The 14315-nt window shown below is 38.0% G+C and overlaps 1 protein-coding gene across 10 annotated transcripts in view; it reads left to right on the plus strand.

Moving 5' to 3' along the window:
* Positions 1-14315, plus strand: part of CYRIB (CYFIP related Rac1 interactor B) — a 143997-nt gene that overhangs the window by 105319 nt on the left and 24363 nt on the right. For 3 of the 10 annotated variants that reach the window (XM_020875194.2, XM_020875197.2, XM_020875195.2), the window contains one exon: positions 9200-9282. The exons of 3 other annotated variants lie outside the window; for them this stretch is intronic. In XM_020875194.2, coding sequence (XP_020730853.1) covers positions 9210-9282 — 73 coding nt within the window. In that variant the 5' untranslated portion in view covers positions 9200-9209. Of the gene's footprint in view, positions 1-8205; positions 8291-9199; positions 9283-14315 lie in introns of those variants that run through there. 4 more of the 10 variants (XM_020875199.2, XM_070477007.1, XM_020875201.2 and 1 more) reach the window with 2 other exon arrangements.

Below are 14315 nucleotides of genomic sequence, written 5' to 3' on the forward strand. Positions count from 1 at the left end.
CCTCGTAAAATTTTGAGGGGGCACAGTTAACACTCTGATTTTAATTTTTTATCAGAAGATGTGAATTCCCAAATAGGAGTTTCTTTGGAGGATGTATCATCTAAAGGAAATTAGCATTTTAACCCACACCTTAAAGGTTATTACTGTTTAATGTTATGAATGAAGTTCAGGTTTACTAAGATCAGAATTCTTGTATTGGCCAGTCTCCATCCTTATTTGTATTTTGGAGCCATATTTATGGCTGTGGGAGGATATTAGGTTCTTTGTAAGTTATCTTGGCAAACTGTAATTTTCTTGATGTTCATAATATTTGACTGAGAAGGGGATAAGCTTTTCCTAAATTCTCAGGTGTTTTTTTTTTTCTTTTCTCTTTTCAACTCAAGAGTTTTCAGTTGTCAGTGTTTATTCCGGTGTTTGTTTTCTCCTCTTTGGAATACTCTTGGAACTTTACGGACACATTTTTATTTCTCGCAGCCCGCCACCCCCGCCAGAACCAGGGCGCTGGGGCGCTGCTGCTCACGGCTCTCTCATTGCAGAGAGCAGGGGCTACTCTGTTGCAGCTTTGGCAGCTTCTCTGCTTGTGGAGCAGGGCCTTCGGTCCTTGTGGCTCCTGGGCTGAGTTGCTCCTCAGCACGTGGGACCTTCCCAGATCAGGGATTGAACCTGTGTCCCCTACCTTGGCAGGCAGGCTCTCATCCACTGGACCACCGGGAACATTCTTTGTGTATTTTTAATCATGCAGTTATTCATCAAATATTTATCACTACCTGCAACATCCCAGGCTTTATTCTAGATATGGGGGATAGGGTAGTATACAAAGCAAAACTCCTGTCTTCTTAGAGTTCACCTTGCAGATGAAGACAGACTAAACAGATACTCAAAGGAATGAGGGTGTGCTAGGTGGTGATAACCATCAATTTGGGAAGGGGACAGAGAGGAGAAAGAGAGAAGAGGTATGAGGGACAGATTGGTGAAGGAAGCGCTCTCTGAGGTGGTCTAATTGAAGCGACAACTGCAGGAAGTGCAGTAGCCTGTCACTTAAAGAAAGGTCTGTGGGCAGAGCATCCCAGGCCAGGGCAAAGCAAGTTCAGAGACTCCAAGGAGAGAGAAGACTTGCTGTGTTAGAGAAACTGCAGCAGGCTGTTGTGGAGAGTGATGGGAGGTGAGGCTGGAGTGAGTCAGGGAAAAATCATGTCGGGTTTTGTACAACCTGATAAGGAGTTTGGATTTTATTCTGAGTGTAGTAGTAAGCCATTGCATGTTTTTGAGTGAAGTAGAGATGTCCATTTACAGTTTTGAAAGATTGCTTTGCCTCAGAGATTGTAGTAGGAGGCAAAGGTAGAAGCAGTTAGGAGGCTTTTAAAGGCCTCCTGGCAGGAGGTGATGGTGGCAAGAAGCAGGCTGCTGAGCAGTGAAGGAGGTGAGACGGGCATCCTTTAAGCTAATGGTGAAAGTGTATTAGGGAGTGTCAGTTATGTCAGATGCTCCTGACAGATGAAATAAGGTGTGGACTTCAGAGCTGATCATTGGAATTAGCAATGGGTGTTACTTGATGGCCTTGCCAGGGCAATTTTGGTGATATAGGATTGGGCAACAAGCGAGGTTGGAGTGGACTTAACAGAGAAATAAAAGACACTGAGTGTAGGCAGCTCTTCTTAAGGAATTTTCCTGCACAGAGAAGCTGGGAATAGAGTGGGAGCTGGGGAGGGAAATAGTATCAAGATGAGTTTTTGCTTTGTATTAAGATGGGAGAAATAGCTGCATGTGTGCCAAAGAGGAGCATATAGAAGAAGAATAGCTGTAAAGCAGGAAGGAAACTCAGGTGAATGTATTACCCTAAATGTCACATGAAGAAAATGTTTCAGGATGGAGCAAATAATAAATCGGGTCAGAGGCTATTAAGAGGTCCAGTGAGTTGAGCTGTGAGAATTGGCCTTTGGACTTTACCAGATGCAGGTCTCAGTGAGCTTAACAGAGAACCAGCTTCCTCATAGTAGTAGTGGGTGTAAAAGCCAGACTGGATTGAGCTGAGAGAATGAAAGGTAGAAAAATAGGAAGACGTAGTTACAGACAGCTCGTTTGACAGGTTGCTATAGGGAGGATGGGCAGGATGACGTGGTTGTAGAGAGGGTGTGAAAGGCTGCTTTTCATATAGCGAGGAGATAGGCCCCTGAGGGAAGGGCGTCTGTCAGGAACAGGTGCAGAGGAAAGCAAGTGATTGTTAGTGAAATAAGGGGGTAGAAAGTACAGTAGGTGTTTCCTTTTCTTGTTTATTTGGGGGGTAAAAATATAAGGAGGTCATTTCTTCATGTGAGGATGGAGTGTACATTGGTTGAGGTTTGAGGCGATCTTTGTTAAAAGCCTGTGGAATAGTCAGCTGGTAGCGGTGGGGAGAGGAGAGTAGGATTGCTCAGCTAACTTGAGAGCGCGCCTCCTGTCCGTGGTCACACGTTTAATGCAGTGGCTCTTGACTGGGGGCAGTTTTGCTCCCTGGGGAATAGTTGATGATATCTGGAGACCGTGTTGGTGGTCACAGCTGGATGTTGGGATGATACCAGGTATCAGTGGGTAGTAGCCTGGGATGCTGCTAAGCATCCTACAATGTAGGGAACAGCCCTCAAACAAAGAATGACGTGGTTCAAATGTTAATAGTATCAAGTTTAAGAAACTGATTTATAGTGACTGTGTCAGTATGTTTGAGTTTTCCTTCTTTGTTCCCCCAGCAAGAAGCATTTATTAAATTTATAAACTGGATGTGAACAAACCTGACACTAACCAGAGTCACTCAGAATGTGCTAGGTATGCTGAAGGAGAGAGTGGGCACTGTGATGGGAGATAACTGGGCAGGGGTACAGCTGCCGTTGGCAAGGTTAGGGACAAAGGCCTCTCTGAAGAGGGGGCGTTTGAGGGGAGGCCTGAAGGGCGAGGGGCTTCCCCAGTAGCTCAGTGGTAGAGAATCGGCATGCAGTACAGTAGCTGTAGGAGACAGAGGTAGATCCCTGGGTCAAGAAGATCCCCTGGAGGAGGGCATGGCACCCCACTCCAGTATTCCTGCCTGGAGAATCCCATGGACAGAGGAGCTGGCAGGCTGCAGTCCATAGGGCCGCAGAGAGTCAGACACAACTGAAGCGACTCTGCACACACACATGCTGAGGGATGAACAGAAGCCAGCTGTGGGAAAAACCCTTGAAAGTAGCATTCTAGGCAGAGGAGACAGCATTATAAGATCCACCCTGAGCTCAAAAGGGTAAATGAAGCAGCAGCATCTCTTAGGAATTTTCTGGAAAGAAAGATGAAATAGCACATTAATTGTGCCATGTAGTTGTGTTTCCAGGGGCTTCTGTTACTCTAGGTAAAGACACTTCTTTTCAAATGTTGTATGGGAAAATGCTCCAATGTGTTTATTAAATGCCTTTTGTGAGCTCAGAAACACATGTGACAGACCACCGGCCAGGAAGAACACGTTCCTTTCCAGATAAGCTGCCAGTTTTGAAACAAACATATAAATAAGAGCTCTTGGTCACAGAATTCCACCAGAAATCTTGCAAACACTTGAAGTAAACTACATGTGACTTCTGCATATTAAATTTCTTCTTAGCTTATTTAGTAAATATTTATAATATTTAGTTTAAATCCAAGAATCACAATAAAAAGCAAATCAAAAGGAAATTCTTTACTTTTTCCTCCTGAATTCAGATTGTCAGACTTACAGTTTAGCATTGTAAATAGTAACTTTTATAATTTAACTTTGAAATAGTGCCTCTCAATTCTATCAGAATTTTGGACCAAGTTTTATATAATGTGAAAAATCTTTTATGTATTTTGTGTCAGGTTCATTTATTCATCTGAAATTCAGAGATCATATTAGAACTCTTTTAGATGCAAATGACAGAGGCCCTGCTCAACTAAAAAGGTAAAAGGGACATTGATTGAAAGAAACTAGGATGTCTTAAAACCAGAGGAAAATCTCGCAACTGAACTGAGGCAAATGGCAGCAGCTGAAACTTGGGAACAAATAAAATGAGAAATGAAGGACTTGAGAACACGTCGTGTGACTCTCAGCAACATGTTGGCTTCTGACAGAGTGGCTTCCTCAAGGTCAGGAAACACACGGGTTCCAGAGTCTCACGTGCACAGGTTCTGCCGCTGGGAACAGACGCTCTGGGTCAGTCAGGTCGTTCTGACGGCAGCGGAGCAAGGGCAGTGGCTGCTCTGCCAGGTGCGGTCCTGAAGGTTTTGCTTCCACTGCATTAACCCGTTTAATGATTTTATGAGCCCTCTGCAGTGGAGGTGGTTATTGTATATATTTCACAGATGAGATGGAGAAGGAAATAGCAGCCCGCTCCAGTATCCTTGCCTGGAAAGTCCCACGGACAGAGGAGCCTGGCGGGCTACAGTTCATGGGGTCACAAAGAGTCGGTTATGCCTGAGCACACACAGATGAGTGAACTGAGGCTTGGAGAAGTGAGGAAGCTTGACTAAAGTCACAAAGCTTCGAAGTGGCAGAGTTGTCAGGGGTGGGGTGGGGGTTAAACCCTGGCAGTCTGGTACCCAACAGAACTGACAAATACTGTTACGTCATAGTCACTGAAATCAGTCACACTGAGGAGATGGAGAGGGAAATGGCACCGACTCAGGATTCTTGTCTGAAGCGTCACGCAGACAGAGGAGCCTGTCCGCGGGGTTACCTCACGTCGGACGTGACTGAGCAGCAGCGTGCTCATAGGTATTGAAATCAGTCACACTGGGGATGGAGGGAGTTGTTTTTTTTAACTGTAAACTATGTAAGACAGCAGGAATATGGTTTTAATTTTTTTGTTTATTATTAAAAAATAATAAGCTTCTGGTGGCTCATAGGATAAAGAGTCTGCCTGCAGTGCAGGAGAAGCCAGGTTCTCTGAGTTGGGAAGATCCCCTGAGGAAGGGATTGGCTACCTGCTTCAGTATTCTTGCCTGGAGAGTCCCATGGACAGAGGAGCCTAGCGGGCTCCAGTCCATGGGGTCCCAAAGAGTCGGACAGGACTGAGTGAGTAAAACTTTGACTTTATTAAAAGATAGTATGTGGTGTACTGTTAAGTCACTCAGTCATGTCTGACTCTTGGGAATTCCACGGATTGTAGCCCACCAGGCTCCACTGTCCATGGGACTCTTTAGGCAAGAATACTGGAGTGGATTGCTATTCCCTTCTCCAGAGGATCTTCCTGATCCAGGGATCAAACCTGGGTCTCCTACGTTGCAGGCAGATTCTTTACCGTTTGAGCTGCAGGGAAGACCATTAAGAGATAGGACAACTGATAGTATTATAGTGATCCATTTTCAGACCTTTGAAAAATTCCATGGGTTTTTGTTCAAAGAAACACATGATGTAGATTGTCTGTGTGCTGTTGAGTTTGCCCCTAGGAGACATTTGCCGCTCTCCAGGATCGTTTCTGTCTGTCACAACTTGTGTGGTGGGTTAGTTAGTACTGGCATCTGGTGTATAGAGGCCCGAGGTGCTGCTGAAGACCTTCCAGTGTGAGACCGACCCCTCTCAACAGCGGCATGAACGTGAAAGTCTCTCAGTTGTGTCTAACTCTCTGCGACCCTGTGGACCATACATACGGTCCATGGAATTGTCCAGGTCAGGATACCGGAGTGGGTTCCCTTCTCCAGGGGATCTTCTCAATGCAGGGATCGAACCCAGGTCTCCTGCATTGCAGGCCGATTCTTTACCAGCTGAGCCACCAGACTCGGCCCCAAATGTTAGTAGTCCTGAGGTTGAGAAGCCCGTATTAGATAAACTGGGCCATTTTCTAACTAAGAGTCACTTTTTGGGATGAAGACGTGAAAAGGATTCTGAATCTTTGTGTACTTGGGAAGAGTGAATAGGTCAAGACCAAGTATGATGCTGGGTGACGGGTGTTAGTGGCACGTTAGGCTGGGGTGCCTCGAAAGAAGGACTAAGTAGTAGAAGAAATTCACTGAAGGAGATGTAGAAAAATGGAGCAGATAAACTTGGCTAGTTTCAGTATTTTCCCTGAGGATCACTGTGTGCATCCAAGTGCTAAGGTGAGGACACTTAGATCTCTGTCTTCTCTTTCCTCTACCTGGTGGTGGTCTCACAGGACTAATTATAGGGCAGCATTTTAGCAATACTCTTGACAGAAGTGGGCCATGGGTTTTGCGATTTATAAAAATGTAGTTTGTATTAAAAGAAACAGCCATTTTTTTTTAAGTTACTTTGTGAATTTTGGTTTTTAACACAGGGAACGTTTTAATTGGATGCTTTTGTATGCCATACACTGTGCTAATAAATTGGTATTTAATCTCACTGAACTCTCTTAATAGCCTTTTAAGATGGTTACTGTGAAATGTGTATTTTACTGGGGAAAATGAGTCCCAGAAAAGTTGACTGCTATCCTCAAGGCAAACAGCTCTTTAGGTAGTTAAACTTTTGATTTGATTCCATAGATTAAGCTCTTTTAACAACAAATAGCGTGCTGCCTTTTCCTCTTAAAGACAGTTACCGTCCTTTCACATGCTGATTTTCCATCTGTGGTTTAAGTTTTGATACCTGTAGGTAATTCTTTGTATATTTGGTCTTAGTTCTTATTAGTGACAGAATTTATATATGTTTGGAAACAGATACTCCATATATATTTGAAAGGTTTTGAAAGTTGAAGCTGTGAAATAGTTTTTTCCCAAATGTTCCTAAAAAATTTATTGAATAGATTTAGTAATACTCTGAGGTCATTCTTTGGATGTTTTATTTTTTCTTGTATATAAAAGCTTGGTATTATTAAACTTTTCACAGTGTAGAAGATAATTAAGATGAAATTTTTCTCTTTTAGTTTTAATCTCAGTCCATCTGTGTCATACATTGTACAAAATCCTTTCAGTGAAATTCTGTGTAATAGGAATTTTAGTATCAAAAATAACATAGATCCCTATTGCTGCCATACGGGGCATTATTTTAAGAGAGGGGTCCCTTCAGTGTTAACCATTGTTGTGAATAAACTAAACTGCTTTTAACATTTCTAAGAAGTGTATTCCAGTTCATCAGACTTTGGTCTGTGAAGTGAGTAACCATTACACGCAGACTCTTATTTCCTCTTCGGGAAGCTTAGAGTTTGGAACGTATGCCAGTGCCCAGAGAGTAGGTGGAGGAAGGAGGGAGCACAGCGCAGGACACCGGTGCTAACTCTTTTCAGACTTGTTTGTAATAGGGCTCAAGCAATAAGGTGTTTTCTTTCATCGATAAAAATATTGTTACTTTGTATTTCACTTCATTTACCTTTATCAGAGCTTCCATATTTGGAGAGAAAGTATGGAGCTTAGAGGAGGGGAGGGAATGATCTGTTGGTGGTGCCTTAGACTGCCTTCCCTATAGCTGCTACATTTTCAAGGTGTGAATCTGATTTCCTGGAGGATCCTGACCCCTCCTTACACCTTCATCCCCACTGAGTCATGGCAAATTCTTGGGCAAGGTTTACATCAATGCATTATTTTTCCTAATAATTAAATTATTATTTAATTATATTAAAGAATTGTAATATTTACTGGCTCCCTTTGTGTTGGTTTTGCTGTGTTAACTTCTAAGTTACATACTTTGTGTACAGTTGATATTGTTGAGTAATCAACCTATGAGTTAAATAATAAAAAGTTTGATTAATCTTAGAAATACAGAAAATGTAGAAATACTGGTTTATGTATGGTAAAATTTTAAAAATGAGTCATTAATTGATATCTCCCTTCAGTCTTTAATGGTTAAGTGTGGTTTGAATACTGTCTTCCTTATACTCCTAATAGGATTTGCTTCTACAAGAGGGAAAATATCCCCAGTATTTAAAAATAATGGTCTCAGTATTTCCTTAGGTGAGAAATCTATTCTTAATGTTAATTTAAATTGAGAATATATGCCTTAAGCATTTTAAAGGAGTAACACTTAGCATAGATGTTAATGAAATGTAACTATTGTAAGTTAAATGTAAAAATCTAATCTTTCTTTCCAGTTTTGCTTTATGTAAATTTTTGGATATGTGGAAAAGAGGGACAAGAGCTATAAACTCAGAGCCAAATGTGCTTTTGTTGTTCCAAATTTTCAATGCCAGAAGCATATAAACCTGCACCTGTTGGTAATTATGAGCAAGCCAGCCTTTGCCGAATCCCAGGCCTCTGCTTAAAACTTTTTTACTGGAACTAAACAGTGTTGCCATTTTTATTTTTAGGTTTGCTGGCATGGGTAATCTCATTAAGGTGCTAACCAGGGACATAGACCACAATGCAGCACATTTTTTCTTGGACTTTGAAAGTAAGTCTCTTAGCCCCTCATGGCTGGTGCATAATGGTAAAGGTGAAAGATAAATTAATACTCACACCACAGTGAAGGCCAGCTTTGTTAATAAAATACGGGGATCACACAAAATTTGCATGACTTTTTTTCTTAATCATAGGCAAACATCACCATCATATGTATAATTTAGTTTTTCATTTGCCGAATCATGTTGAGTGTGTAGCCGGTGCTGTCCTTTCATTAGTCCATGAAGCAACTAGCCTTATGATGAACATTCTAATAGTATGCCTCAGTGACTGCCCAGCAATCTGGTTGCTTATAACCCGATAGTAATTCTATTCATATGAAGAATCAGAGTTGTGCTGCATATCCAAAATCAATTCTTTAAATAACTTCCACAAATTATTGAAAATCCAAATTCGATTAGGAATACATGCTTTGTTGAATGGCATACAGGAAGTAGCCTAATATTCTGCTACTCTTAAGATGAAAGCAAAGGTGAGCTGTGGCCGAAATTCTTAATATTTGGCTTTAAAATAAATTGTTGTTTCAGTGCAATATTAAACAAGATTACCTGTGAATAATTCTTGATCAGAAATTTCTTTTTCAGAATACTAGCACTATTGGAATACTTAAAGAATTTTTCATTATAAGGCCATTAATGAAACTTGGGAGAATTTTAAGAAGAATTAGAGCAACAGTTGTGCCATTGTGTACAGGAAAACTACATTTCACCTCTAGGTCCTACATATCAGCACCTGGAGAGCCCGCTTTGCTGTCTGCCCGAGCACAGTCTGGGTAACCTGAAGGACGAATTCATGGCCTAATGAACATTTTCCCTGTTACGATTTTTTTTTTTTAAGTTAAATTTCAGATGTTCTTTTTTATAAAGGGATATTTTCTCTTTTCTCATTCTTGTCTTGACAGGTACCTTAACATGGGGAATCTTCTTAAAGTTTTGACATGCACAGACCTTGAGCAGGGGCCAAATTTTTTCCTTGATTTTGAAAGTGAGAAGATGATTTTATATCTCTTTTTCTTTGCCTGCAGTAGACTGCGTTTGTCTTGCACTAAATGAATGTTTCCACTTTGCCATCTTTTTAACTTTTGCTTTGCATGACTGAGCTATGAATTGTTTGAGTAAAACTTCTTGTGCCTTCTAGAACTGGAAGTCATATTTTATAGATTAAATTGTGATAATGTTTTTACTTGAATTTTTATAAGAGATTTATATCTCTTAGTTGGACATTAATTTATAATTTGAGATCTCTAGTAAAAACATTTGAGATACTCTGAAAACATTTTTATGAAAAGATTTTGGTGGAAAGGATATGCTTCTTCAAGATTTGTTAATTAGAAGCAATATTTGGGGAAAATTTTACTGTAGTTGAGAAAAATTGATTAGGTTTCAATTACTCTGTGTACCTATTGAAATAATTTGAATACAAAATCTGTTCATGAAGGCCATTCAAAGCTCAGTAATTTGGGCATAATATTAAAAGGTAAGTGTGAACCTTAATTATTTAATTTTTGCAGATAACTGATTTTAAAAGTTAAATTTATTATATGTATTTATTTCAGGAGTTCATTTTTTTTCTAACTCTAAATAAAAAGAAAAATAATGGGTTCACAGACCTTTAAGTAATTTGCCTTCTGTTTGTTTTATGTTGCATGACCTATTGTAATATGGTCTAAGAGTGGCAGGTAAGTGTCATTGACCTCTGTGCATGTTGAAAAGCTTTTGCTTTTTTGGCTGTCAGTATTGCTTTAGCTTGTCTGGTTGTCAAATTGGGAACAATGATATTCAATTGGTGTTTTAGTGTGAATGTTGCTATTTTAACTGATCATTAGAAAATTGTTAGGAAAGGGTGAAGAGCCTTTAGGTTATAAATCACGTTACCACTTGCATTTTCATCTGAGATTAAAACATTTGAACAGATTTTTACATATTTAAGACATTTTATGAGTTTTAAAACAAATCCCTTAAAAGAAATCCCCCCAGAGATGTTGCATTTTTTCCATCAACTTCAGTTTATGTGATATTATACAGTTCATCCTATTTTATGAATAATTTGTATTTTTTTCTTTAAATAAGGACAGATCATATGAGCACATTACTTTATAGTTTGTCTCCATTTGATGGGGCAGTCTGTGGTCTCTGATATTTTTCCACTTTTATTACATTCCTATTGATGTTTCATACTGACAGTTTGCATACTCTGCAGGCTAGTGAAGAGTAGTAATGTCAACATCAGGACCATATTGTTTGGTTTTTAGGGAACGATGTTATTGAATGTTAGTTTTCTTGACCCTTCTCAACAATTTAACAATGATATTTTAAATGCATGTTTAGCATGAATTTTAATCAGCTTGGGGATATTGAGCAGTTTGCTGATTTGAGGATTATTCTTTCAGATGAGGCAGCTTACATTAGAGCTGTATTTTAGTTTACTTGCATCTGTTTCAAACTTGCTGTTGTATATTTTTCTGCTATTCTGTCTCCTTTTTATCTTTGTCTCAAGTTCCTTACATTTGCAGAATCTTGGCTTTGATACAGTCAAGATCTTGTTCAAGACTTGGCACTTGATCTTTTTAAAAACCGAGCATTATGTTGTGGTCAAGTGAGAAGCATGAATTTACTGTAGTTTTCAAAATATTATTTGATCTTGGTTTTCTAATCTGTGGGGGTTTGGATCATTATCCTTAAGTTTTAAATAGCTAATGTAGTAGCAGGAAAAGGTTAAGATTAATAACAAGAATAACCAACAATGAAGAACTACATATAAAGTGTTAACTTTCTAAAGGCAGATATAAATTAAGTATTTGTTGCTTATATCAGCCAATGTAAAACTTTTGACACTTACTGGTAACCTGTAAATGAAATGTAGTGAAAACAGACTGCAAACTAGGTCAGTTTGTCCCTGTTAATTCTTAGTTACATTTTGTAAATATGTTTTCTTTTGAATCTAATTCAGAGTTGTCTTATTCAGTTTTATCTCTCATCCATTTGCATATTTATCTTCTTTTTGGAAATGTGCATTTGTAAAAGTGTATTTTATCATTCAGCTACTATAGTGACCCCTTGAAACTTCCTTTCTTTTTAACTGTTTTATACCAGATTCAAAATAGCAGTTGATTTGCCAGTTCATAGGTTGATGAGAATAAAGTCATATTCTGTTATTAAGCAGTGTTTAATACATTATTTATTTCTAGATAAACTGTAATATTTAGGTTACCAGAATAATTTAGCTTTACTCATCATCATTCTAATTGGTTAAGCCTACCTAGTTCAGTGCATCTCCATGGTTGGGCAGCTATAGAAACAATACCATACAGACAGATATATTGACATTTTGCATCAAACTGTATAAAAAAATTAACTATTCTAGTAATTTTGAACTATGATTTAATGGACCCCTATATTTTACAAAATGAAGACTGTCTTTAAAGTACATCATTATCCCTTAATATATGTGCTTGCACACACACAGTTTACAGCTTGCCTCGTGTGTGCCAGCCAATAGATACTGGGGATGCCAAGATAACTAACAAACAACCCTCACCTTTGGGGAGTTCTCAATCCAGTAGAATAGATAGAAATGCAAGCTAATTATTTACATCATTCAAAGTATATAGGTCAGGAAAGGGATTAACTTTACCTGTGAGTGGATTGGACATGATGGAAGAATTCCTGATGGTGATATTAGAGTTGGGTTGTGAAGGGTGATAAGAATGTTTCATGCTAATTTAGTGCAGGATGTTGTGGAGAAAAAGGAACAACATGTTTTTTTTAAAAAAAGCCTTGAGGCATGAAATGACATTCTGTGTTCAGTGAAGTGTATTATCTACTCGAGGTACTAGAAAGAAGGTCTTTTTCTTAAAACAAATTATCCTTATATGATTTTGTTTTAAGAATAGCAGTTTAATTAATATGTAGCATTGCCCCATAAAATTTGGTGGCAGTTATGCTAATGACAGCATATTAAAAGCACTGAATTGGGGCCTGTACAGTCTCTTCTAGTTCTTGAAATTTCTTATTTTATGATGACATTGTTAATTTATAGCTCATTCTAATGACAGATCTTTAGCCTGAGTAACTACTTTGTGTATTAGCTCACGCAGTTGTCTCTTGCGAGAAGAGGGACTTTTATGTCCCTTCCCAACCTTAGCAAGGTGCTTCATAATCACAGAAGTTCAATATTCATTAGTTAACCTTGATTTGTGTAATTCCAGGTAGACCAAATAGGAGAGTAAATGTAGGTGGTTATTTGTGAGAAATAGACACTTACTTTCTCTAGTTCTTTGTTATAGAGCCTTTCCACTTAGTCATACTTTTCTTCGAATTCTTGTGTCTTTTGTGTTTCCTGTTCTCCTCTCCCCCCAGTCAAAAAAAAATTTGATAGTACCCACTCTCTTAGTATTTTGTTTTTCCATTTTACCTTTTATATATTTTCAGTTGCTTTTGCCCTGTACTTTGAAATTTCTGATGGCATTTTGTTATATTTATTTTTCTAAAATGATGTAGGGTTATATTTGTTTAGATGTAAAAATGCATAATTGCCTTCCTTAACACATGCTAGAGGCGTATTTATAAATCTATACCTTTTCATTCATTCAACAATTATTTATTATTAAAAATCTAGGTACTAAGTTTATATACTGAAAAGTGGTATGTACTGTACATACTCTGCCTCAGTGGGATTATAAATATTTATTGTATGAATGAATGAGATTAAAGCAGAAAGACCTCTTATCACAGTTACAATTTTTATGTGACAAATTTTTTTTCCTTTTGTAGCTCATCTTTGCCTCTGTACCATAACAACTTCAATTTTAGCAGTTACTTTCAGTGACTCTTCAGTAGGAAACTGGTGTGAAATTATTAAAATAATTAATTTTATCTTCAAATAGTAAGAGCAACTGAAACATGCTTTAATTTCCCTTGAACAGCTTTTAAAACGAAGCTTGATGAGTAATTACTATGCCTACTCTCGGTAGTAGATAACATTTTGCAATCAAATGAATGTCCTTTTGTTAATTGGCTAAGCTTATGATATGTTTTTCCTCAAGTAATTAAATTTTTCATTTTTTGCTATGAGAAATCAAAGTGACAAGTCTTGGCTGATCCTATTTTGGGGAAAAATGCTTTATTTTATACAGTCCTTTCCCCTCCCGAGTATTTCACCCTCTTGCATGACTTGCTGTCAGTAAAGTAGTGCTTACCTGTCTGCTCTTTTCTGTTTGTCTTCATTTCTACAGCAGTCTTCAGCAGCTTTCAAAATTATAAATGTGACTTTCCTGTGACAGTCTAAAAAAGGTTTAATCAGTGTGGTGCTGGGTATTTTTTCCACCCTTAAGGGAAACTAGAATCTTCTCCTTTATTTTTAAATTTCTTGGTACTTATTAAACCTTTAATAATGATTAACCACTTCCAAGGTCTATTTAAATCTCCTTGATAATATTTCTTTTGTATATAATTCTCAGTGTCATATTTTTCTGTTAATAGCTAGTTACCATACCCAAAATACATAGCTTAGTGTTTTCAAACTTCACAAATATCTTTTAATATATAATAGTCAAAATATTGTCCTTTGTCATGAATTCCCACTTCATGAATTCAAACTATGATACGTGTCTTTTATTGATGTTATGTCTGTAGTTTCATAATTTCATATGGAAAGTATAAAACTGCTGTTTTTTGCATGTAAAATTTTTCTCTACTGCATCTGGTGTAAGTATAAAAAGTTATAACTGAGGTGTACTTTTTTTTAGTGTGTGTCTAATTATGAGTGGATAATACGGTTTGGCTAAATGAAAAAATATTACTGCTAAATGACAAACTTTGATTTTTAAAAAATCATTTAGCTATAATATCAGTATTTACTCCTAGTAATACCTTTATAGCTTTGGACACAGAGTCTTTTAAATTTTTCAGTTGACTCCTCTTGTGTAATTTGTCATAGCAGTTTCTTTAAAAAAAATACATGATTTCTGAAAGGAGATTTTTAAAATAAGGAAACAGACTTGAGAACACAAATTCTTA

Source organism: Odocoileus virginianus, chromosome 15 (genome assembly GCF_023699985.2).
Source record: "Odocoileus virginianus isolate 20LAN1187 ecotype Illinois chromosome 15, Ovbor_1.2, whole genome shotgun sequence".
Classification (NCBI taxonomy): domain Eukaryota; kingdom Metazoa; phylum Chordata; class Mammalia; order Artiodactyla; family Cervidae; genus Odocoileus; species Odocoileus virginianus.